The 25,638-nt window shown below is 41.2% G+C and overlaps 7 protein-coding genes across 7 annotated transcripts; 2 read left to right on the top strand and 5 right to left on the bottom strand.

Annotated features, from left to right (window-relative positions):
• Window positions 1-941: 941 nt before the first annotated feature.
• On the top strand, window positions 942-3,260 carry PCOAH_00041870 (Uncharacterized protein; the record flags this gene model as incomplete). Its single annotated transcript, XM_020060974.1, has 1 exon — window positions 942-3,260. One exon carries the CDS (start codon window positions 942-944, stop codon window positions 3,258-3,260), a length of 2,319 nt encoding a protein of 772 aa, XP_019916835.1.
• Window positions 3,261-4,320: 1,060 nt separating this feature from the next.
• On the bottom strand, window positions 4,321-8,238 carry PCOAH_00041860 (Uncharacterized protein; the record flags this gene model as incomplete). Its single annotated transcript, XM_020060973.1, has 1 exon — window positions 4,321-8,238. The coding sequence occupies one exon, from the start codon at window positions 8,236-8,238 to the stop codon at window positions 4,321-4,323; it is 3,918 nt and encodes a 1,305-aa protein (XP_019916079.1).
• A 911-nt stretch (window positions 8,239-9,149) lies between these two features.
• Window positions 9,150-10,478, bottom strand: PCOAH_00041850 (Exoribonuclease PH; the record flags this gene model as incomplete). The annotated part of the gene is made up of 2 exons (XM_020060972.1): window positions 9,150-10,019; window positions 10,359-10,478. 2 exons carry the CDS (start codon window positions 10,476-10,478, stop codon window positions 9,150-9,152), a joined length of 990 nt encoding a protein of 329 aa, XP_019916241.1.
• A 1,258-nt stretch (window positions 10,479-11,736) lies between these two features.
• Window positions 11,737-14,392, top strand: PCOAH_00041840 (Uncharacterized protein; the record flags this gene model as incomplete). The annotated part of the gene is made up of 2 exons (XM_020060971.1): window positions 11,737-12,692; window positions 12,811-14,392. 2 exons carry the CDS (start codon window positions 11,737-11,739, stop codon window positions 14,390-14,392), a joined length of 2,538 nt encoding a protein of 845 aa, XP_019916532.1.
• A 960-nt stretch (window positions 14,393-15,352) lies between these two features.
• Window positions 15,353-17,107, bottom strand: PCOAH_00041830 (Uncharacterized protein; the record flags this gene model as incomplete). Its single annotated transcript, XM_020060970.1, has 3 exons — window positions 15,353-16,327; window positions 16,468-16,610; window positions 17,092-17,107. 3 exons carry the CDS (start codon window positions 17,105-17,107, stop codon window positions 15,353-15,355), a joined length of 1,134 nt encoding a protein of 377 aa, XP_019916708.1.
• A 960-nt stretch (window positions 17,108-18,067) lies between these two features.
• On the bottom strand, window positions 18,068-21,382 carry PCOAH_00041820 (Uncharacterized protein; the record flags this gene model as incomplete). Its single annotated transcript, XM_020060969.1, has 1 exon — window positions 18,068-21,382. The coding sequence occupies one exon, from the start codon at window positions 21,380-21,382 to the stop codon at window positions 18,068-18,070; it is 3,315 nt and encodes a 1,104-aa protein (XP_019916424.1).
• Window positions 21,383-22,384: 1,002 nt separating this feature from the next.
• On the bottom strand, window positions 22,385-23,986 carry PCOAH_00041810 (RNA lariat debranching enzyme; the record flags this gene model as incomplete). Its single annotated transcript, XM_020060968.1, has 1 exon — window positions 22,385-23,986. The coding sequence occupies one exon, from the start codon at window positions 23,984-23,986 to the stop codon at window positions 22,385-22,387; it is 1,602 nt and encodes a 533-aa protein (XP_019916123.1).
• Between the last annotated feature and the right edge of the window lie 1,652 nt (window positions 23,987-25,638).

Raw genomic sequence — 25,638 nt, 5'->3', positions numbered from 1 at the left:
CCGTGGTAAGGGATCTTCTATTATTGGGGGGGGAGTCAAACAAATGGTCATCGCTGCAAGTGGGAAAATTAAACACACGCACATGGGTGATATTCCTCTGTTTTATCATTAAATTAGGGCAGGTCAAAACATGCGCTAAGGGCATATTTGTGGATCCACTGACCTGCTTAAATTTTCACTAATAGCATCACTCCAAGCGGGGGGGATGTAAAAGGGGAAAATTGTTACTGCGGAAAAGAAGCGCGGAATGTTTCGAAGAAGTGTAAAAAAAAAAAAAAAAAAAATGTGAATTCTTCCCCCAAGGTAGTTTTAAAAATTATCATAATTCTGACTTAGTGGATAAGGGCATATACTTTACACTCTGTGTGGACGAATTATGTCCCTCTCCAAGTGGAAGATTTTTTTTTTCGAAAACTCCGTTTTTTTTTTTTAAAAAAAAAAAGTTGCGCTATTACAAGCGCGCTGAGAAAAATGTGCCTACGCAGTTGACCCGTTCCCCCCTTCACATTTCTTCGTTTCGAATTTTTTTGTTTTGTTTTTTTGTTTGTTTTTCTACCAAATTGCTGTGTCACCCATTTGTGTACAATTTTTTTTTCTTTTTTTTTTTGTGTATGCTTCCCCCCCACATCAGTGTTACATCAGGTGTATTTTCTTGGGACTGTTTAATTTCCACCCTGATATGGTTACTCTCCCCGTTTGTAGTTTTGCCTCAAAAAGTGTTCTACATGAAAAGGTATACACGGCTGCATGGTTAGTTGTCATGTGAATAAGTAGTTCCATCTTTTGGTTAAATATCCTGTTCGACAAGTTTGTGTGTCGACGGGGTGGCACTGCACACGTGGATCATCTGAAGAAACGGCAGATGAAGTAGCAAAGTAGGTGGAGTGGCTTCAAATTTTCCACGCACCCTTAGCAACCGTAGCTGCAGCTATACGTGCAACATGGGGAACGCGCTGCGGAAGGGCAAAGATGCCCAGGGGACGCTCGGAAAAATCCTGAATAGCATCTACGCGGTGTTTTCAATTCATGGGGAAGACAGCTCCGTCAATAATAAACCTAAAGATGGAGGAGCAGAAGAAGGTGCATCGAAAAAAGGAAAAAATAATTTCCTTCTAAGGGCTATAACCGACATGACGAAAGGGGAAAAGACGCTGCTCGTCATCGCCTTTGCATTTTTAGCCATCAATGCGTATACGAACTTGAATTACCCGAAGATTATGGGGGAGTGTGTCGAGACGGTAAATCTGTCAAACGGGGGTGTAACCCCACTTAGCGGGGTAAATAGCGTTAATGGCGTTAATGCAGGTGGAAGCATTGTGGCGCCCTCCAAGTGCAACTTCCTGATGACTCTCCTACAGAGGACCAAAATTTTAAACAAATTTTTTCCAGGCACCCCAGACAGAGGCGCGAATGCCGTTTTGTGCTTCCTACCGTACTTCCTCTGCGGAGGCGTGGCGTCCTACTTTAGAATATACTTCACAAACAAGTGCATTAAGAAGGTAGAGAACCGACTGAAAAAACGAGTGCACAAAACGATCATTACACAAAACAGTGAAAAGTTCAAATCGCATAAATCGCCAGACTATCTCATCAACCTTATTTTTAACGAAATAAAATTTTCCGCCAAGCAGTTGATCACGTCCATCACGCAGATGATGCGTTATGGTAACTCCATCGTCGGGGGAAGTATATCCATGATATGCATATCTCCTTACCTGACCAAACTGTGTGTCTTCGTTGTTCCTACTTACGGATTTTTGATCCTTCTCATTTTGAGAAAATTGAAAAGTATTAAAATGAAGACGTCCACCTGTGAAGAAAAACAAATGGCTAGATTGTCAGACATTTTACAAAAAAAAAATGTCATTTCATTTTTTGGAAATGATTATTATGAAAATAGCTTTTTTTGTAAAAACCTAAAATACATGAACAGACTAAATGAGAGGTACACAAATTGGGAATCCCTATTTTATTCCTTCCTCAATATAGGAACCAATATTGTTATCTGCTCTATCCTTTGCTTTGGAAGAAGCGAACTGAATAAGAAACATATCACCCATGGACAGCTCGTTTCCTTCATTGCCTTCTCCAGCATGTTAGGGTTAGGCATTGTTGGCATGCTAAAATTGAAAAAGGATATCGGTGTTCTCCAGCTAAGTTTGCAGAAGATTTACGAAATTGTGGATTTCACTCCGGTGAGGAATGCTGAACCGGATGAAAGGACACCCCACACCACTGCTGATGTGAATAGCGAAGGTGGTTCCCCTGTAGTTTGTGACCCATGTCCAAGAAACCTCCGCGGAAGCCTCAAATTTGAGAACGTCCACTTTTCCTACAATGCATTCGATCCCAGCAAGAAAAAGGATGTCCTAAAAAATATAAACTTTGAAATAAAGGAAAGGGAAAAGGTAGCCATTGTAGGGAAAAGCGGGTCGGGAAAGTCCACCCTGTGGAAGCTCCTCACCACGGAGTATGACTACCAGGGAAACATATACATTGACAAGTGTGACTTAAAAAATTTAAACAAAACGTATTTTAAAAAATGCGTCATATCGGTTAGTGAGCAGGACTGCTGTGTGCTGAATAGGTCTCTGTACGAAAATTTAGTCTACGCCCTGTTACCGGTAAATATTGAGGGCAAGCGGGAGTTGCCAAAGGTTATCCCCATGGGAGTAGATGAGTCGACTAGCAAGAAGGAAGGAGAAGGCATACCAAATGAAAAGCCAGACGAAGCTCCAAACACACGCCTAGGTGAAGGAAAAATAACTCCAAGCAGTGATACAGCCCACCTGAAGGGCCAAAACAATTATACACTTTTGCAGGAATACGGGCAAGAAAAATTAAGCCTCATAAACGAAACAATAAATGCACTGTGCGAACAGCTAGATTTGACCCAGTTTATTCACTCCCTACCAGAACATATCCACACAAGTGTACAAAACAGTTCCATGTCATCGGGGCAGAGACAAAGAATATCCATCATCCGGTCTTTAATAAAAGACGCCCCAATTTATGTCTTCGATGAAATCACTTCCTTTTTAGATGAGTCCAATGTAGAAAAAGTATACAACCTAATTAATACGTTAATACCTAATAAGACAATTATCTACGTCACCCACTCGGTGAATATTTTGCACCAGATGGATAAAATAATTGTCGTCGATCAAGGCAGGATATGTTCCATTGGGACTTTTAGTCAGATTAAGAATGACCCACTTTTCTTGGACATCTTTTCGCACTCTAAAGTGACGTCCATATGATTGTGCCAAAAAAAACACGGTTCATATGTGTGGTGTAATGTCAAATTATTATCTTTGTAGAGGCATGTCTGTGTGCACCCTTTCGAAAAGACCAAACAGATGATAAGTTGTCACATCTCCAACCGGATGATCACATATCTGATTCGAAGTTATGAATTCGTTTATTCACCCCCTATAACACTTTGTCCCAATTCGAATACACACAAAGATCTGTGTGTTTGTTTTTCTTCCCTAATTCGTGCCAATATGTCATTTTTCCTAACCATGCAGTGTGAATTAAAGACTTCTACTCTTTTTTGTGCTTTAAAGGAAAGGCCCTCCTGGAAGCATGTGACTTCCTCGAGGGGTTAAACTTGAGCATGTCAGCCCTCAATTTGTGCGATCAGTAAAGCACAAGAGGAATTCCTACGCTGTGGAAATTTCTATGCATACTTTGTAATCATAGCTAAATGTGGGGAGGAACAAAAAAAAAAAAGCGCTGCTCTGGGGAAAGGCACAAAGGCACATCCCCCCTAACCCTATCGTGTAGCCAACTTTACCTGGCAATACACACGGAAAAGCTTTACCTCGTGATGGAAGGGTTCATCGTTGAAGGATCTAATTGTCCTTACGTGTACCATTTCTCCTTGTGTACAACCGCTCCGTAATGTATGGTAAAAAATGCTACAACGGAATTGTGCAGTTGCGCGAAGCTCACTTCGGCTAATCAGTTTTGCACCACACTGTACGTGGGTCGGTAAAAATGGGCATACTTACATATGCACTGTTAGAAGATGAATACAGACTGCGGTGCACCCTTATGGCTCAGACCATGGGCGCAGAACCTCGTGCTGTCATTTGCAAAGTGGCTAAATGGAGCGACATCGTGAATTGCACACACCTATCCTCTCATCGCCCAGGAGGTAGTTAAAGGCGTGTATATCGAGGGAAAACGTGCCAGAATCAAAGTACGCAACCGCAGCTACAACAGGTTAATGCGTGCGTTATGAAGAATGCCTCCCCTCTCCAGTTGGTATTTTTTCCCTTCTAACCCGTTGTCCACCTTATAATCCATGCCGTCCTAAAAATCGTAACAGTCATCCGTCTTCTCCACCCACACATTTTCCATCTCCCTCGGAGTGCCATACGCATCACTGGTGGCCTCATAAACTCGACCTTCAAAGATAACCCGTTCACCCTTACTGTACACGTTATTCATGTAGCCCAAAGCGCCACACACATACTTATCGTAATCGCACGATCCTTTTAACTTCCAGTCGGTTATATTTGCCGTCGGCATTAAATCTGAATTCACCATGTTTTGAAAAACATATCCACTTAACTTAACTAGCGAACCCTCTTCATCCATGTACTCATGATTCAAGTCCCAGTCGTCTATGAAAGTACAGTTATACAAATTTAAATTATATACCTTACGTGAATTTTTTACTATATTTTTTTTCTTCCTAATTAGGGGGTGCTCTATGGATGCTATATCTTCGACCGTTTCTTCGTCTCCGAAACGTTCTAGGTTTTTATCTTCCCTCACTTTTTCTAACATGAGTTCATCTTGGGGGTCATCATTCGGTTCGCTGGTATTATCGCTTGATTCGTCGGCAAGGTCACCCTCTTCAGCGTTCATCTGGAGAAGGCTTAGTTCATTTCCCTCCTGCGCATTTTCCCCCTCTGGGATCATAACAGCTTCTGCCTTTTTGACTTCACTTGATCCTCGGGGCAATTCTATTGAGACGGACAGCTCCGATGGGCTTTCACTTCGACTGTGTGCATCCCCTTCAGGTGAAGCGACTTTAACACTCTGCTCCTCACCGTTGCCAAGATGGACGTCCACATTAGTATCCACACCACTTCGTCCCTCTTCCGAATCTTCACTCCATTCCCCATTTCCTAAATTTCTACTGCTGCTTAAGTCATCCCTCTGGCTTTCCTCCTTGTCTACTTTGTATCTTCTCCCACTCCTCCTTTTGGATGAACGTCGATTCTTTTTCCCCTTACCTTTGCGATGAGTATGACTTTTCTTCTTTTCCTTCCCCTCCTTTTTATTTACTTCATAGTTAGGGTTAGATATTATTTTTATGTTTATGGTTTCACCGATGGGGTTCGGCAGGGCCCTATTCTCCTTTGGGGGTTCCTCAGAGATGTCCCCACGGTCGCTGATAAGTGCACTGCCGCTATTGGGTACAGTGCTTGATGCATCTGCAGAACTGTTTCCTTCCTTCGCGTTTTCCTCTCTTTTGTTACCGCTTTTATTAACGCTGTCTGATGGGGGTCCCTCCTTAGTAGTGACGCCCCCGCTGGTACCACTCCTTTCGACGGTGGGTGTTGAGTTCCCTTCGCCTTTAGGCTCGTCCTTACTTTTCACTGTATTTTTTTCCGTTCCTTTTGAATCATTAACGCTGCTGGGAATGTCCTTTCCTTCTGCGTCAGTTTTCTTCCCCTTATCCATTTGGACACCACCGCTATTGCTGCCGGTGCTGTTGCTGTTGTTACTGCCATTGCTACCAGCGCTTGTTGCTGCAACCTTAGTGTGCACCTTCTCCTCCGAATGTTTTTTCTCCGTGCTCTTGGATGTGCCCTGTTTACTATGCTCACTGCTAGTAGTTACCTTTTCCTGGGGAGTCGATTCCTTTTCAACTCCAGGCCTTTCCTTTGCATCATTCTTTCGGTTACTATTCAGTGTATCATCAGTGCCACTTTGGCTATTATTTGGATGTTTATTAGAAGTGGGTTCTTCCTTGTGGTTGTTTTTGTCGTGTTTCTCTAATGTACCCTTGACACTCTCCTTTTTGTCGTCCTTTTTGACGGTGTCTTCTTTAACAGCGTCCTTTTTAATGGTGTCCTTTTTGGCGGTGTCTTCTTTAACAGCGTCCTTTTTAATGGTGTCCTTTTTGGCGGTGTCTTCTTTAACAGCGTCCTTTTTAATGGTGTCCTTTTTGACGGTGTCCACTTTAACAGCGTCCTTTTTAACGATGTCCTTTTTGTCGTCCTTCTTATCGTCCTTTTTGTCTGCTTTGTTGTCCCCTTTCTTTTCTTCTTTCTTTTCTACCTTCTTTTCTACCTTCTTATCCTCCTTCTTGTTTTCTTCCTTTTTATCCTCCTTCTTTTCTACCTTCTTCTCTTCCTCTTTCTTTTCTGTCTTTTTATCTTCCTTTTTCTCTTCCTTTTTATCCTCCTTTTTGTCGTCCTTCTTTTCTGTCTTCTTTTCGTCTTTCTTATCAGGCTTCTTCTCCGACTTCTCTACCTTCTCTGCCTTTTTCTCCTCCTTTGGCTTTTCCTCATCGCTCTTGCTTAGTGCATCTTTGATACTCCCTTTTTTGACGACGTCCTTCTTGTCGTTCTGTCCGCTGCTATCCGCGGGATTCGCCGTACTCTTCATGCTCAACGCATCATTAGGGTCGGCTTGGACACTATTTGCCGATTTCTTAGCAGCGGGTTTTCTTAGGGCATTTCCTTCATTGCTACCGCTTGAAGCGCCTGCTAAATTATTCCCCACCTTTGAATCCACTGTGGCGGTGGAACCGCTTATCTGGTTGGAGTCCAGCATATTATCCTTGTTCGTTTTCTCCAAACTTCCCTCCTTGCTACTAGAGATTGGTGACTTCATCATGACTACATCGCTTTTGCCCTTAGCCTGGACATCCCCCTTATTATCAGATTTGGTACTTTCCCCCATTTTGTCAGATGAATTCGGATTATCAATGAAGACGTCCCTTTTGTTGTTTACAGAACTGTATCCTTTCTTGTTGCTATAATTGATCGCTTTAGCTACATCAACATGGCTACTTCCGTCTAACTCTTTGTACGAGTTCGTGTCCACCGCTGTATTCAATAAGCCGTTACTTATGGAATTATTTGTGCCACTTGTATTCAAGCTGCTGCTACCGCTATTATACGTAGAACGCACATTATCCAATGGATTATCAGGGGGTGGTAGATCATCCTGAATACTGCCTAACACGTTTCCCCCATCAGTTAAAGAATCTATCTCAGCGCCGCTAAGTGAAGCATCTCTGCTATTATCTGACCGGTAGTGACCATCCGTAAATAAATCATCGCCCCTATCCATATCGACGTCATCGGTAAACAAATGGTCGATGGTGCTATCATCAAGATCGCCTTGGGTAGGATCCATCAAACTGTCTCCCTCATCGTTGAATAAATTATCGACTGAACCACGGTCGAGGTCACCTAGGACGGCATCCACCAAACCGCCGCTACTGTTCTCGCTTAGCAAATTGTCGTCAAAAGCGTCCATCAAGTTATCCCCCTCACCGCTGGACAAATCATCGGCGGAATCGCTATCTAAATCATCATCGCCGCCGAACAAATTGTCGGACGTGTAGTCACCGTCAAACAAATCGTCGATGGAGCCATTATTTAAGTCACCATCCGTGTTTGGGAAATCATCGCCTTCATCAGCTCCTTCAACTACGTCGTCTTCAAGATTGGTTTGTTGAACCTTGCCCTGTGTGGCATCTTTTCCAGATAATCCCCTCTCAGTGCCGTTCCTTTCAACATCATTTTTACTTCCAACAGAACGTGCATTTTGTTGTTGTTCACTTTTTGTAATCCAAGTGCTGTACTTACGTTGCGGTTTTGCCCCCTGAGGGGTGTTATCATCTACAGCTTTTTTTTCCGTGCTAGGTGGTGTACTTCTGCCATTTCCAACTGAAGTAGCAGCGTGTGGAGAATCTCCTTCTAAATGTGCATTATGATTTGTGAAATCTAAATACACAGAATTGTCTCTGCGCATTTCACCGGGTTGCATTGCATTATCTGATTCATTGCTTAAATTGTTGTTATACCTCCGTTTAATTCTGTGAGGAAGATTATTTTCCATTAAATTTAAATTGCCATTTTCGCCATTATTATCCCCTGTCAAATGGTCACAAAAATGTTCATTCACGCTGCTTAGAGTTAAGGAGTGCGCAGCGTTAAAGATCAGGAGGCAGGCAAAAATTGCTACGAAGCTTTTCTCCATTGTAGCGACTAGTGGGAAAGCTTGTCAAAACGGGTGTTAATTTTGTAGGAAAAAAATGTATGCTTTTATTTTTCCCTCAAGGGTGTGAAAGCCGTTAAATATGGCCTTGAAGGTTTGTTAATTATTTTGTTTGCGGTTTGGGTAAAAAATGGTTAAAAAGATGGTGCAAATTTAAGGTAAAAAAAAAGACATCAAAAAATAAGGAGGTACAAATACGTAGACACTCGTGTGTACCTATGTGTGCACGAGTTGCAAATGAAACAAGATTAAAACTGAAAAGCATTTCTCACATGAGAGTAGATTAAATTTATACTTATGTGCGTGACAAACAAATAGATACATATCTTTTAAGTGATTCTTCCGGTTGCATCACTTTTCTTAATAATGTTCTTTTTAAATCGTTTGCCAAATATATATTTGTGAAGTAACTTTCAAATGATGAAATATTTCACACACGTCAATTTTTACGTTTGTTTGCATATTTTATTATATTTTTTTTTTTTTTTTCCTGTTCTACGTTGCACATTTATGGCTAGCTGGCTAGCTCCTGGTAAAAAAGTGCAGCTATTTTCTGACTCGTTCATACATTTAATAGATTAATGTATGCACGGTGCGAACAACGGTCAGCGTATGCGCGCCGCTGTTCTGGCAAAATGTGTGGTGATCTCTATCTTGGAGGGCGACTAGCTATTTTTTTTACAACTATTTTTTTTTTATCACCACGTTTTGTATAATACGTGATTTAAAAAAAAAAGATCCAAAGGTGCTAGCCAAAAGGTGAATCTCAAAACGAATTAGATCAACTTGGTAAAAGTGAGTGGGCTAAAATGGAGAGCCCTGTACAGTTAACTATTTCGTGTATGCACACTTGGCTCTACAGATTAACGATAGTTACCCCCTTTTTCTGCACCCTACACAAGGACACTTCTGGTTTGTATTTTCGCAATTGCCTCATTAATTTTCTCAAAAAGGTGATGCGAAATTTTAGACGAATTTTCCGTCATATTTAGTATCGAAGCGATCTCCATAGATATGCCATATAACTTGTGAAATGCTACACACTTCCCACTTGAAGTAACGGCGACAACAAAAATATTTTCCACTAACTCTTCTTCCACCTTAGACATATCGTACACATATTTGTTGTTTATTTCTCCTATGGAGACACATATTGGTACATTTTCGTACGGAAAATCCGTTTTTTGATTTTCAACAATTTCGACTTGGTAGTCTGCACATTTTGTATGGTGAAAGGTGTTCGATTCGTCGATTTTCCTTTTGGGTTTCACAACGGGGACGATGGTATCCTTCAGAGCTACATAGATGGCCATACTGATGATGTCCAATAGTACCCCTCCGGCATTTAGAACCATAACGCTTATGTCAACTCCCCAAACAAACTTGGACGGTAAAATGCACAGCTTCTTCCTGTCAATATTGTTCTTTATACATAGGTCGTAAATAATTGACGACATAATTTGTAAATGATCTTTTTTTATTCTATTTGCAGCTACCGATGCGGGGCAATCTATCTGCAGATTGATAACCCCTTCGTCTGGTGCATCCAAACTGGGTGTTAAAAGGGATAACTTAATTCCGCAAATTACATTGTTCTCTTCATTCATAACGCTGCTGCTGCCATCTGCTGATACCAAAATGTTTTTATTTATTTCGATGGTTCTGTATGTCGAGAGGGTTCTTCCATCCACTCTGATGTTGGAGTTGATGCTGTTCTCAATATACTTTAGCGAACTCATTTTGGCGCTATCTTGGGTTACGCCCTTTGGAGAGGGGCCTAGGAGGGGGGTGAATTAGCCGTACCGATAAGTAGTGGATTTGCTCTTTACCTTTAATTATGCGCAACTATTGGGGGGAGATTAGTGCAGCCAAAAAAAAGGAGAAATGAATGGATACACAAAAAAAAAAAAAAAAAAAAAAAAAAAACTGTTCGCCTGTTCACCCGTTCATCCGCTTAACACATGTCCATATAACAGGATGCTTACAAAGGAACGATCTCACCCACCGGACGAGTGTCTCCCCCGCCTATGACGGAACTCTCCTCAGTAGCTGTCGCTGTAATACTTTTGGTAATCTCCCATTTCCTTCCTCACGTCGTTTACCTTCTTCGTTTTGTTAAAACATATGAAAGAATTGATGTAGTAAAAATTGATGATGTAATTTTTGTTCTTGTTCCATATGTGATATAAAAGAAGAAGCAATATGACAATTATTATTATCATTTTATATTTTCTGGCAAAGGGGTAACAAACTCTTCCTGGGCGTCCTTTTTGTTTGTTCTGGAGCCAACGTGACTGCACATTTCAGGGGGGGTTATTTTTGCCTCTTATGTTATGTACAACGTAAGGACGGGGGGAACGATCAAGTTCGGACGTGCCATTTCATATTCATTTGCGTTGGTGAGAGGCTTATCGGCGTTTCGCTCTAAAATTGGGCAACCTGTTTTCTTTCTGCCCTCTTGGCTGATGGTTACCAAATGCGGGGGAATGCGCTCGCCCGTATACGAATATGCCAAAAAGGTTTGCTCGGAAAAAGGAACACGACCATGGGGTATACAAAGGAAAAAAAAAAAAAAAAAAAATCGCCAAAATGCGTTGATTTCTTTTTGCCTTTTTTTTTTTCACCTTGGTGTATTATATATTAATGTAAACCCATTTAACCACTTCATTTTCTCGCAAAGTTGGCATTACCCCTTCGGTGTCGTATATCAGGCGGGGTGGAGATGCCCCCAAAAGTGGCAGCAAAAAAAAAAAAAAAAAAACGGCGCCATTGTATTTTCTTCTCGTGGTGCGCATACAAATGGGTCCCAGCGGATAACGTCATATTAGATAAACTCGTCGGGTTGGCCCTACGTTCAACGTTTTTTTAACTTCGCCCTATTTGCAGTTGACGCTGTTAACATCACGCATGATACTAAACGGCTTAGTTCATCTGAAAATCCGACACGGAGGTCAAAAGGAAAATAATACTCTCTCAATGATCAGCACCATTTTTTAAATTCCCATTTTGCGCGACGTTGCTATAGACTGTTACAAAAAAAAAAAAAAAAAAAAAAAAAGAAAGAAGGAAAAAATAGAAAATAACAGAAAACAGAGAATATAATAATCTCCACCTTGGTTGTATTGAATTTTTTTCGATCCATTTGGAGAAGGGTATTGTTTACCAGTTTGTGGTTAGCTGCGAGGGCCCACAACGTAAAACTGGCTATAACATTTTCCCCCGTTCGGTTGCACTGGCCTATTCAGCGCGAGAATTGAGCCGAAACAGGTCATATTTAGCTGCAGATGAGCTTCCCTGAAGTGTGAAGATTTTAAAACCATTTTGTTGGCCCTTTCTTTTAACAACGTTATGGGTTCACCCCCATTTTGCTTCTGTACAAACGGAACGAATTTGGGGGGGAGGTTTCTCTCAGCGTGCTGCTAAGAAAGCATCGTGACGCATACGCACGTGCAATTATATACTGATACGATTTTGCGCGAAATGAGCGAAGATGCGGTAGACAATGTGGAGGAGAAGGCAGAAGTGGAAGCACCCCCGCAGGTAACAGAACCGGGGCTGAAAAAGAAAAAGAAAAAAAAAAAGGACAAAGGCGCCAAAGGGGGAGAAAATACCCCCAATGGAAAAGTGAACAAAAAGAAGAAGAACAAAGAGAAATCCCTCAAAAATGGGAAAGCGAAAGCGGCCGGACGGAAGAAGAAGCTCCGAAAGGGGGACGCGTTGCAGGAAGATAACGACACGGTAAGTAACAACAGTGACGATAGCGATGGAGACAACTCCCGTGACAGCGATATGGCAAGTCTGGAAAACTTCTGCAAAGAGAATGGCTTGAGTGAGCCCAGCTCGGAAGAGCAAGAATCGGTAAACCTGGCTAATAAGGATGACCACGAAAATGAAGGGAAGCGAATCAATATGGTGTACGTAGAGGAGTACCTCAATTCTGTAAGCAAGAAGACGAGGTTGAGCAAAGTGGTGAAGCTGCTCTCCATGTTTCGGGATGCCCTAAACATGTTCGTGGATGAAGAGGTGGAGGACGGCATGCCGAAGAAGGGAGAAGTAACAGACGAAGCAGATCAGGGGGAGAAAAAGAAAAAAGGCTCAAAAGGGAGTAAGAAGCGAGGAAAAAATCAGAAGGGAAAACGAAGCAGAACGAAGTACGCAATGAACGTGGATACGTCCATTTTCACCGTTTTCAACGTGCTGTATAATATAGACACCCTTTTCTACAACATCACAAATGAGGGGTCACGCCAGCTGAAGGTGTGGAACTTGGACAGTATCAGAAATAATGAGATGTACCAGGAGGATAGTACCCTCGATAAGGACTGTGACGTGGAAGACGAAAAAATAGTGGACAATGTGAAAAGCGCGAAAAACGCGGAAAGCGCACAAAGTATGCAGATTCTGCAGAGTATGCCAAATTATAAGCATTTGGAAAAGTACAAAAAGTTGATTATCACTTTTTTTAAGTATCTCCTAACTCGAATGAAGAAACTAAGCAACAGTGATGTCTGTTCGGGGATAATAAAAATTTTGAAAAAAAAAAAACATCCTAAGATGGATAGTGGTACTAAACATGGGGAAAATATTTTTAAAAAGAATCTGCACCATGTTTATCCTGTCGAAGAAGAACGACGTTTACTTCTTCCTCTTTCTGTTAATACAAAACATGGTTCAGCTCTACAATGAGAAGAAAAAAATACTATATAACAACAGCGTTGACAATGGGAAGATTAAAGAAAAGGAGGAGATTAAAAAGACGTACCAATTGGAGAAACTCCTATTCGAGGTGTACCAATATCTGATGCAGAGATATTTGATCCATTATGGGAGCAACTACCAAAATGTCCTCCTTTTGAACCACATGAATTTTAAAGAGAATTGCCTCATCGAGTTGTTCACGTTGCTCTCCCACGATGTGGCCTATACGATCACCTTTAGGTATATTCAAACGGTCATGCAGAAAATCAGGGAGGGCTTCAAAATCACCTACGAGGATGCCAAAAGGGGGAATCTTGACAAAGCAGATGAGAAAACCAAGCGAAAAGGCAACAATGGACGTAAGAAGAACACGCCAAAGGTTAACCTCATCGATTTTAAAACCTTCCACCTGCACAGCAGCTACATGATCCTCCTCCTCAGATTTCTAATAAAAATTATAAAGCTGTGCCAAAATTTGGATATCCTCACATACGGCCTGACGGTATTAATAATCGCCATTTTGAAGACCAAAATTAATAACATGAAATATGTACCTATAAACTTGCAACTACTTCACTTGCTAATTCGAATCATGGAGGACAAGAAAAAATACATCCCCCTGTTTTCCTACTTCACCTGCATCCTGAATGGATTAAAATCATATCAACACGTCAGGACGATTTCCAAAAATCAAAAAATCAGATTAACCATCCAAAATTTCGATATCAACACTTCTCTCGAAATTGACGAAAAATTAATTTCAGATTTTTCTATAGCTCACCAGGTGTATGAAAAATTGTACGTCCTTTTATTGGACTATGTTGGACTGATGGTAAATCATATCTCCTTTCCTGAATTCTTTTTCGCTATAGAATCGTTCCTGAAAAAATACTTCTCCGAGTGTAAAGTGCATGCATTCAAAATGAAAATTAAAAATCTTCTCGTCTTGGCAAAAAATTCCATCGAAATTATACAGAAGAAAAGGAAAAATAAAAATATCTACAACATGCAGGATAAAATGATTTCAGTCGGAAATGAAAACCTGCCCCTATCTGAACATCGATTGGCCGTTCTCGAAAACTATGAAAATAGCTGCTTGGTGAAGGTGAAGGCCAGGATTAGTGGACTCGAGAATATTAAACAGGACCACAATGATGATGACGATGAAGACGATGAAGACGATGAAGACGATGAAGACGATGACGACGTACCCGATGAGGAGGACCATCAGGAGGAGCTTCCTTCTGAGCGGTCTCCCAAAAAAAGGAAACGCGAAGATGAGAATGCTCCCAGCAGTAGCACCAAGAAAAAGAAGAAAAACAAAAGCAACAACAAAAAGAAGAACAACAAGCCAACTGCGGAGGCGGAAGGTCCCTCCAAAGAGGACAACGTGGAGGTTTTTTCCATGTCCAGTGAGGATGAACCGGAAGACGCCTAAACGGAGTATACCAAAAAAAAAAATAAAATATTACCCCAAATCATGCACACAATAACGGGACAGCTTCCTTTAACCAAGCTGCGAACTGTAAAGGGGGTTCATATGTTTGACCCCATTTCGGGTAGCCCAAAATTTGTGGCCCTTTTTTATACTATATATTTTAACAACGTATCATTTTTTATTTTTTCAAATTAACATTTTTTATTTTTACAACTTATTATTTTTTCTCAACATTTGTCCCCATTTGCTTATCTAAATTCTTCCCTTCGAAACGACTACTTCGATTTGATTAAAGTACCAATTTGCCCCCCACGTTTGAACATTGACACAAATGTAACTCCCCATTAGGTACCTTTTTAAGCGAACAAAATGAAACTCCATTACAGTGGAGCAAATTTACACGTGACGTAGGATAGCGCCACGGCCCTTTTTGCAGTGAATACTTTTCCAAGTCAGCATAAAGACTTATCATTTTTAATGTTCCCCACTGACCATTTAGCAAATCTGTTTGCAGTACATGTTTTGCTTCACCCAAGGGGAGAGAGAAGCCTTCCCGTATTAAAATGGGTCCCCTTCGGTGTAACAACCCTCTTGTTCTACGCCATCCCCACATATTTGATCAACGCCAAAAGCGAGCACCACACACGCTAAAATTTACCCCACATGAAACATACCACCGTGTGAAGTATTCTTATCACCCCCTCTGAGGGGTAAGTTAAAAAGAAAAAACAAATGCTAATGGTTTAGTTGATGTTCATAATGGACACAAAAATGGATTGCCTTTTACGAAAAAAATCACAAAAAAAAGGAAATCAAAAGTGCCGGCGAAAAGAATGGCAAAAAAAAGGTCCATTCGATGAACGCCGTGAGAAAATTGAAATGACACTGGGTAGACACGCTAAACAACAAAAAAAAAAAACAATCGACGAAAGTGGAAAAAACTGCGCACCATGTGCTGTACTAATTCCCCATGCCGATGTTCAAATCTATTATGACCCCCTTTCGACTGGAAGAAGACGTTTCTATGTTGATGTCTATATCGCCCTTTTTCACCTTGGACAGGTTTCTCCTGCACGATTCTTTTTTGGGACACTTATCCGAAACGCTTTCTGAAGGATATTTGGAGAGTGCACCATTGTTACTCGCATTGTTCATGTAATGACACCCGTGCGTGTATCCCTCTTTCGTTAAATTCCGTCTCATGCCTGGGTAATATGCCTGTGGAGGAACGAAGGGCGTGTTGTAACCCATTCCATTTCCCATCGGGTAGTTATTATAAAGCGGTTCATTCGTTTCGTGGTTCCTTCTATACATCATTTTGGGATCGTGCGAAGGGGTAGCACTTCCATACATGAGAGAATTTGTTCCCGTATAGTTCGATTGTCCATAGAGACCATATGGAATGTTCCCATCTTCGAACATGAGGTTGTTCCTTCCATGCATGTTATGTTGCTGCATGGTTAAATTTGGAAGCTCTCTATTATGCGTGTTTGTGCAGAACCCATTTGGATTCATGGCGTTGTGGTGGTTGTATCCAAATCCGTTCATTGGGGAATACTCTCCATATCTGTTGTTGTTCATTTTGTCTTCTTCTTTGGGTAGATGTTGACTTTTCTCGTGGGAACTACTACGGGGGGTAAACTCAGCGAAGCTTTCACGCATCAGAGGGGGAATGCTTTGATGAATTTCTAAACTATCCTTGTTGTTCTTCAATATATTGTACGTTCTGGGATGGAGAGAAGTTTCGCCCTCCACTGCGCTTATGGGCTGTAGGCTATTCGGCGTGATTTCTGTGTCTTCCACGCAAGACTTTGCACTTTCTTCTTTGTAAACTAGTTTGCCTGTTGAGACGTCCTTGAGTAGTTCTGTATCTTCCAGTGGGGCTTCTACTACGTCACTTCGGCAGTGATTGCACTCGCACGGGTTATACTGAGTCTACGTGGAATGGAAAAATTGGGTGAAACCAACTGTACATGTATGAGCAAAGTCTTTTCCGAACTCGTCACTTTTTAGCCACTGCTAATTTTATAATTTTATGGAGCACGCATGTGGGGCTCATTTTGTGTGTGTTGTACCTCTTCCAAATAGGTGATGCTGTTCCTTACGTTGTCGTATATATTCTGAGCGAGGACTCTCTTCAACTCGGGATCCTCAAACTGTTCTTGCTTCGTGATTTTGTGGTATGGCTCGGAAAAGTGTATAAAGTTGGTGTCGTGGCCTTAGATAGGGATGAAGCAATAGATGGACGTAAAATGGGTGTGCAAATGGGTAAGAAAATATGTGGACAATGTGGACATTTACAGCTTCAAAATCGAGCCCCCCAAAAGACGTTTTGCAACACTTCAAAATAGGCCACTGTCGCAATATGCAAATTTGAAAAAAAAAAAAGTCTAACTTTAATTTTTTTGCATTATAGAAAATACAACGGAAAGCATAAAAAAAGAATGGGAACAAAAATTATGACAAAATAGTGTGGAGATATATTAAAAAAAATGTTAAAAATGAATAGGACGATCAAATAACAACATACACAAATTAAAAAAGTGGTAAAGTTAAATTACGTAATAAGCTCACTTGAAATACACGAAAAAAATGTAGCTAGCGAAAAAAAGACGTAAAACAAATTTCCTAAGCTGTGTACAATACTTTGTAGATGAAGGTAATTTTTTTTTTTTTTTTCGCTTTTTTTATTTTTTTACCTGAACGTTCAGGCATTAAAATAGGTATGTACTCCGGCAAGCTGTCCACTGAAAAAAAAAAAAAAAAAAAAAAATATATATATATATATATATGGTGTATGCCGGCAGGTTAAGAATATATAGGGTTCACACTATCATAACGCGTAAAAGTTGGAAGCTCCCATTCTGCTGTTGTTGCAGAGAATTCTCTTCATTCTAACTGATCAGAAAAGACGCGCACACGGTACAGGGGAACAGCTAACTATTAATCTGCTTATAAGAAAAAAAAAAAAAAAAAAAAAAACGTTGTGTGCAGAGCAGAAATAGTTATGCTCCACAAGTCAAACACGCTGCTACACAAAAATTACATATATCTTAAAGTTGCAAATGGGCGGTTAATCTGGTATGTTGATCAATAAGTAGCACTGTTGATTGGTTAGTAAAATACACACATGTGGAAAACGTGGCACAAAAAGTCAAAGATGAATAACTGGTAGCAACTAAATGGACAAATAAAAATTGTATGTCAGTAAAATGTCAAACCTTTCGAATCATTATTTAATAAAAGCGGAAAACCGAAAAGCACACGTGCTTATGCAATTTTAAATTTTCCCAACGGTGTATACACACATGTGTTTGCTCTCTTTGGCTGTTTTTTTTTTTTTTTTTTTTTATAAATGTAGAATAAAATAGCCTTTTTTTGCTTGAACGGTCAGGCGATTTTTACGACAAGTTGGGCTTGCTGCTATGGCCAAATAGTGGGCAACTGCTAGTTTGTTAAATGGGAAAAAAAGGAGAGGAGAGCTTCGTCCCCAACCATTGCGCACGTTCTACATGAAGGGAGTTGTACATTGAAGTTTTTCCTCTTCATTTTTTTGAAGTAAAAGCTACAAAAAAAGGTCTGTCAAAATTGAGGGTACATACAGTGAGACGCATTTTTTCGCACACACACATATCTGTATGCACCCCCGGCCGAGCGAACAAGCAGAAGGGGACGCTAAATTATAGAGTTGTACGTCCGATTACTTCTGTCAAAATTGTACAGGTAATAATTAGAAAAAAAGTTGTCGAAAAATTTTTGAGAGGTCCACTTTTTGGACTTATATTTTATTGTAAAGGGTTCCTCCCCTTTCCCGGATGGAGAATTAACGTCCAGGTTACCCTTGCAATGTTTCACTTTCTTCCTGAACATGTGTTTTTTTATTTTATTTTCAAAAAAGTCCGAGTCGTAGTAGAATGTGCTGGATGGTCTAGGTACATTAAAAAGGAGGGCCTCCTTTGTCAGTTTGTCCTTCTGCCTTCCTGCATAAGTTAATACGTCTTGGTCCACGTTAACATCATCATATTTTAAAATAAGCGTCTTATGCGGGGAGGAACGTTCCTCATTTAGGGATAACTTTTTATACTTTACATTCTGGTGAAGAGTGTACCTATCCGCCATTGATGTGGCAAAGTGTTTTACGTCATTCATATTCATCTCCTTGGCGGGATCGGGAGTAGGACAGAAGCAGTATTCATAAGTGTACATTTCTTCACTTTTGTCCTTATACATTTTGTTCTCATCAATGTACCATAGAATTTCTTCCAACAGTAGTGGATCTAGGAACATATTACATTCTAGGTTGGTAAAATATTTCCACTGTTTTTTCAGAGAATCAAGAACAAAGGTCCATTCGTGGAAGTCAATTTTTTGGTACAAATTTTGTATATACTTTCCTACGTACAAATCGTACAAAATTTTGTTCCTAAATCTGTCTTCATTTGTTACATAGTTGTTGTATACGTCGAGGGTGAAGACTTCTTCTAGGTGCACCTCTTTAATGCTAGTCCCAAATATAGTAAAGGGGTTATAATTTTGTTGTTTCAGTAGGAGTTTTTTTAAATTTTCTTCATCGCTCCATTTGGGTTTTTCAATTAATTTTATTTTTTTTTCATAACGGCTAGCTTCTTTTATGTGCACATCTGTGCTATGCTTATCTAGCGATTTTATGTTTAAGTTTTCCATTTTCTCGTTAATTTCGAGTACTTCCTTTTGTAGCTCATCTGAGCCGTTAATATCGTCATTAGGTGTGGGTTCCATTTTATCGTAGAGCTCACTCACATACTTGAGGTACTTTTTCTTTATAGATGGGATCATAATTTCTAGGATTATTTTGTTTATATGTATGTCACTAATGGATGCATCAGGGGATGTATCCTTTTCTTTCTTCACTTTCTCAAATTTGGATCTTCTATATTCGTCTAACATTGGCTTAATGCAATTTTGAAAAAAAATAGAATTTTCCGTTAACTCTTCGTCGCATATTAGGCAGAAGAGGAATTCTTCTTTTTTTTCGTGCTTCATGAAGAGGGATAAAAAAATATCAAAGTTTCTATCCGTGTCTTTTTTCCCTACGTCGATTAGTCGTTTGTGTTTGTTCATGGGTTTTTCTTCCTTTTCCTCTAGACCCGTTTTGTGTCTCTTCGGGAGGTTCACTCGTTCGTCATGCTCAGGCGTGCTTTGTACTATACTCATAATGGGTGTTTTTCTCTCCTCCCTTATTCCCTCCTCATCTGTGTCACATCTGTGTAATTCTTCCACGCTGCTTAACCTTTTCAGGAGCCGCTCCTGGGGGGGCGTTACTCCGAGCTGCTTGGTGAGGTCGCCTTTCATTTTGTTCTCCCTCCAGCTGCATCTTTTGGAAGCTGCTTTGACTTTGCTTGTAGAGCCTTTCCAAATATGCAGTGAGGAATTTTCCTCTGACTTAAATTTATCCATGTCAAAATTGAAGAGAAGGTCTTTCTTGGAGATGGCCAATTTGCCTATGTGTTCCTCCTTTGTGTATATTTTTTTCCTCTTTGCGTGTACGTTTATTGTGGTGGTCGTGTGTGGCTGTGCTTCTCGGGTTGTCCTTTTTTTGAATGCCTCTTGAACGTGGCCAAAAAATTTGGCACTTTTGTAGATGAAGGCGAAGGGGTTTTTGATGCTCAGTGGGGGCCACTTGTAGTAGCGATGCGAAAAGCTGCTGCTCAGTCTATCACAGCTGCCCCAGTAGCTGCTTCTATGGATGCCTTCATAGGTGGCATCATTCTCCTGGTAATAACTGGTGAAGGTGTTTGGGTAGCCCCCCGAATGGTCCGAGTTGTTCTCTCCATTAGGAGTGCAAAATGGTTCATGCATTTTTAAAGGGCGGCTCAGTATATCCTCTTCATGAGAATTCCTTCCGGGATCACTTACCTCAAATTGAATCCTTTCGTTGTATATGCTTGTTTTGGGGGTACCCTTTTCCGTCTGTCTACCGATAATGCATGCGTTTGGTTTTTCTATGGGAGGACGGCACGTGTGGCTGTTGGGCTCGTTCGGCTTCATAAGGATCGTTGGTTTGTGGAGGAACTTGTTGTAGTCCCCGTTGAGCTCGTTCCAGTTGGCGTGGTCTCCCCCGAAATAATCACCACTGAACTGGGAATCATCCAAGATTTCCCCGTTCGAAGCGCGCAGACTCAAACTGACTACGTCTTCGAAGCTGTCCGTTATGGTCTTATTCGAGTAGGCCATCTTTTCCTCATTTTCCACTATCGTTTCATTAGACCTGGCGTTATTATGCATATTACTTGTTTTTCCCACTTGGTCCTGCTTATGACTTTTGTGTTCACTGGTACATATGAAGGGGGAGAAGGAGTTCTCCTCGTGCTTCACCATTAGGGCGTCACACGCATCGTTGTAACGATTACCTTTTTCATTTGTGCATTCGTCCATCTGGTCTTCCTCAACTTGCCCCACTTGCCCTACTTCGTGATTGACGTTGTTCCCACATGGGGGGGCAATTTCTTTTTCTCTACCCGCCTGGTTGTTCTTCCCTCCACAGTTGCCACTACCGCAGCTGTTGACGCTGCTTTGGCCCTCTTTAGCCCATTTGGAGATCGGGTCACCTTCCCTCTTGGGCCTACATAGATCCTTCTCATTAGCCCCAGTTCTGTTGTTTTTCCGTTGATGGATAGATAAGCACTGCGAAACTTCATACTTCCTCTTTTGACTTTTTTTCCCTTCCCTTTTACTCCTCTTCTTATTCCCAACTTTGTTGATGGTTACCTTTTTTTCCCCCCCATAATTTTCCGTCTTTGTGTATGCCCGTCTTTTTTCATTCCACTTGTTGACCCGTTCATAATATTTTCTGTAATCGAACGCTGCTAAGTTATTATCCCTTTTGAGCTGTTCTTTTTTTTTTTTTTTTTTTTTTTCTCTTTTTGTACTTTTGCCTTGGGCTCCCACTTTGACTTTCGCCACAAGATTTGCATGTGTGCATATTTTCCCTAGCCGATGCGTCCTCACCATCAGCGACGTTCAACATGCATCCACCGTCACTTGTCCGTGTTGCGTCCGCACATATGCTCGGATGATCATCCATTGGAAAACTGTGTCTTACCTCGATAAGGAGTTATCCGTTTTTTTGTATGCTTCTATGCGTGTGCAGATGTGTAAGTATTTGCATATATATATAGGTTGGTTGAATGTTCCGCTTCTTCGCCGGCATCATTAACATGCGTAACGTGATAGAGGCAAAAACGAGAGCCTTCCCTTTGGAAGTGGATGACCATGCGAACCTTTAAGCACCGCAGGGGGGGTACTACATGCAACATTCACAATTGTTCATCCTCTACATTGTGCAAGCTGCTCTTGGCTAATTTACACACACACCCTTTGCTACGCTTTTTTTTTTTTTTTAACCACCAGAAAGGTGTATGTACAGACGACGTGGTCAACTTGTTATTACTTCCCACAGCACTGGTATGACTTCCTATTTCAACACATCTCTACACACGTGAGAGCGCATCCCACTTCTCGTACAAACGTATTCCCCATTTGAATAAAAAAGGGCATATTCGTTTCGCCTCAGTTAACACAAACGGAGCGGCGGTTGACAAAAATGAAAACCAAAAAGGGGGTAAAAAAGAAGGATGGTAAAAATAAACATTCGCTGGTGGGAAAGGGGGAATGGTCACTTGCTTCCATTAAGAGATGGCATATTTAAAAACAAATGGAAGTCAACGAAGGGGGATGATGCTGACCCCCTTGTGGGCATGCCAACAGGCAGATGAACCCTTCACACATAGGGCATGTTTATGCGAATAGCCAAATGGGCGAACTCACATAAAAATAATATAGAACACTGGTAACAAAAAAAAAAAGAAAAAAAAAAAATCCACGCATATGTCTACGTGTGCACATTTGTTAAGCGTTAATATAAGACAATTTTTTTCGTAACGGTCCACACATGCGGTACGTACGTTATGAGGCTGTCCTAGGTGTTTGTATGTGTGGGGTTTCCCTCTCAAGTCAGGAGTCAATACTAAGGGAAATTTCGTTGGCCTCGTTTCCCGAATGGGGGGCATTGTCCCCGTTGGGACTACCTCCACCGTGTTCATCAGTTTGGTTATTCTGTCCCGGTTCTCCCGGTTGGCCCTGCTCCCCATCCTCCTGATCTTCCTCCAAGTTAGGCGTATCCAGTGGCAACCCGGCGTCCATCTTGCGCACCTCTTCCGCGAAAAACAGACGCTCATAATCGTCGTACATTCTGAGCTCCTCGAAATCAAAGCGACTCAGAAAGGCCTGCCTCTGTTCCCACAGATTCTTATAACTGGGGTTGTTGTACCCGTGGACCAAATAATAATCCTTCCCCTTGATGGATATTTTTTCCACATTTTTCAGCTTGTCCTGGATATACTCGAAGTCCTCCTCCGAGGGATACTTGAGCTTCTCCAAATTGTAATCCTTGTCACTGCCCTCCGCGATGAGGTGGTGATTGGCCTTCAAAATGGCTAGCCACTCCTGGTCATAGCATATGTATAACTGCTTGCGCTCTGCAGTGGCGTCATCCACAGAGGTGTTCTCCTGAGGGGTATTTTTCCCTTCTGGTTGTTTCTCCTCTGTAGTGGTTTCTTCCCCCTGGTCACACTTTGCTTGTTCTTTATCCCCACTGTTCCCCTCACCACCCTCTTGGGCGTCCCTCCTCTGCACATCCTCCACATGCTGCAGGAGTTCCTCATAGTCCTCATTAAAAAATTGGCTCTTCCCATCTGTGTCATTTGGAGAAGACTTTGGCAAATGATCAAACGAAAGGTACGGAATGCTATTCCTTTTTTCAATGTTTAAAATTTGGATGAAATGCTTCCTCGGTTCTGCTTTATCTAGGGATAGAAACCGCGTATAGTTCTTCTTATCGCTATGTAAAAAAATGGCAGAATATTTTACGTGTAAATGGGAGGAAAACCAAAAATAGGGTTTCAATTTATTTAGTAAAAATTCCGTATGTGGATTCCCCAGCGTATTATTATATATGTCTGACTGAAAATGGAACTTCCTCCTAAGGAGGTCATTCATATCTCCATGCTTTTCTATATTGTTTGGCCAATCGTGTGTTATAACAACGTCTATTTTCTCCTTCACCAATTTTAATTTTTCAATTTCATATTTCCTAATATGATAGGAACTGACTTTACTGATCTCATCATATGGGTAATGCTCATTATACCGTTTATAGAAATTGTACTTTTTGTAAATACCACTAAGGCTGCAAATTCGCAAGCCATTTATATTGTGTATATTTGAGTATCCAAGGAAATATATATTTGGCGCTACCCATCCCCCGTAGTACAGTTGCTTCAGTACATTTACCGCTTCATGGTTTCCTCCTATAAATATGGTTAGTACTTTTGCCTTCTTTTTCCCTGTGAAATAATCCCTGAAATCATTTTCCTCCTTCTTATACTTATTTGGGACGTTCAAACAGTCGTTGTCCACTCCGTAACGCACGCACTCGAAGTCTCCGCAACAGATCAGGAGGTCCACTTTGAAGTTATTGTCCTGTTCCAACTTTTCGATCGTCGCGTAAATGAAATTCAGCTCTCCGTGCGTGCACCCCACCACCGCTATGATCATCTTGTCTTCCCGTGGGGGCGCAAACGCGCGGAAAATTGCTTATCTACCTATATACGTATCTGTACGCGTGCGTTACCAACAGATATGTGGTTCTCCCCCTTCGGATGACGTGGGATAAAACAAATTAGCGCAGCGGCTTTGCAAACCCAAGCACATGTGCCCACACGTGCCACACGTATCTGGATATGCAGTACGGAGATGCTATAAAAAATATATATTACGGGAGCAGCTTATTATCAGTAAGCAAACAACTCCAGCATGGGGGAAAACACCCAACTGGCATAAACTGGGGCAGTAACCAACACTTGTGTAGTGCAGGAAAGTACGTTTGTTCAGCGTAGCGTGCCCTAAATTGGCACTTATATAGATGCTCATAAGAAAATAAGGGATAGCATATACGTTAGAATATAATACCCCCGGACCCATTTTCGAAATGCCTTTTATTTAAGTACATTTTATTTTCTTCATACCTTTAAGGCTCCTGAACATTACAAAGGGGCAACTTTTCGGTGCGGTTATGACAGCGGCTTCGACGACGCCCTCACCTTGCAGCTTTGCTATTAAGTTGCACCGCCCCCAACATATGCATATAACCCCATTAGAATAACTAATTCGCCACAGCGGAACGGGAAACACAAAGGGAGAGGAGGCCAAATCGACATGCGGAAAAAAAATTGTACGCGTAAAGATACACCAGCGTTGCATTTTTCTTAACAGCTGCAAAGTGGTTACAGTTTATCAGAAAAAAAAAATTATTGCGTGTAAAAAAATACGAAGAGATCGCTTTTCCGACGCGTATGTGCTTAACCCTATTCACCCTTCTCTAACAAAATAATATGTGAAGAGACAAATGGAAGGGTAGCAACCCTGTGGACATTAAGCCAGTCACTATGAGGGGAATATATGAACCAGTTTCGTTTTACCCCCACTTGGGGACACTTTTTTTACAGTTGCAGAATTTGCGAATACACTCCAGGTGCGCATTTTCCAAGGGGGGAATGAAGATTGCACCGTGTTCATCTACCCAGGGTAGTCCCCCACAAGTGACAAATAAAAAGGAAGCAGCTTACTGTTGGTGAGGCTAAGCATGCTAGGTTGCTCCCCCTTTTGCCGACACCACATCATATTCAGCGCATCATCGAAAATGTTCCTTTTTTTTCCACAATTGTTAGCCCCCTCGAGGACAGGTGGCTGCAAAAGAAGGAACTGTCCGTTACGTTTTTTCCAATTAGGGGAAAAATAAAAGGTGGAAGAAATGTGGGGTGATAAAATTGGGGAAGAAAAAAAATAAAGTGAAGGGATTAAAAGGAAAGTAGCGTTGCGCCGTATGTCTAGGGCAAAGGCATCCACTGCAGTGACGGTACATAATTTTGCGTGGGCAAAACGACGCTCTGGGGGGCAATTACAAGGCGGAAACAATAAATTAAAGGTACACAGCCGAGGTGGACGCGACGTTGGAGAACGTATGTCCAGGCGATCACCAATCCTGAAATGGAAACTTCACATTGGTGGATGTACAGATTAAAAAAAAAAAAAAAAAAAGGGGGAGACTTTTACGCAATCAAAGGTAGCATCTTCATTTGTGACAAAAAAAAAAAAATATATATAATAAATAAAATAAATATCAAAGGGGAATGCGTAAAGTGGAGGGG

Source organism: Plasmodium coatneyi, chromosome 12 (genome assembly GCF_001680005.1).
Source record: "Plasmodium coatneyi strain Hackeri chromosome 12, complete sequence".
Taxonomy (NCBI): domain Eukaryota; phylum Apicomplexa; class Aconoidasida; order Haemosporida; family Plasmodiidae; genus Plasmodium; species Plasmodium coatneyi.
Note: the sequence above shows the minus strand (reverse complement) of the source record. Positions and strands in the feature narration are given on the sequence as shown.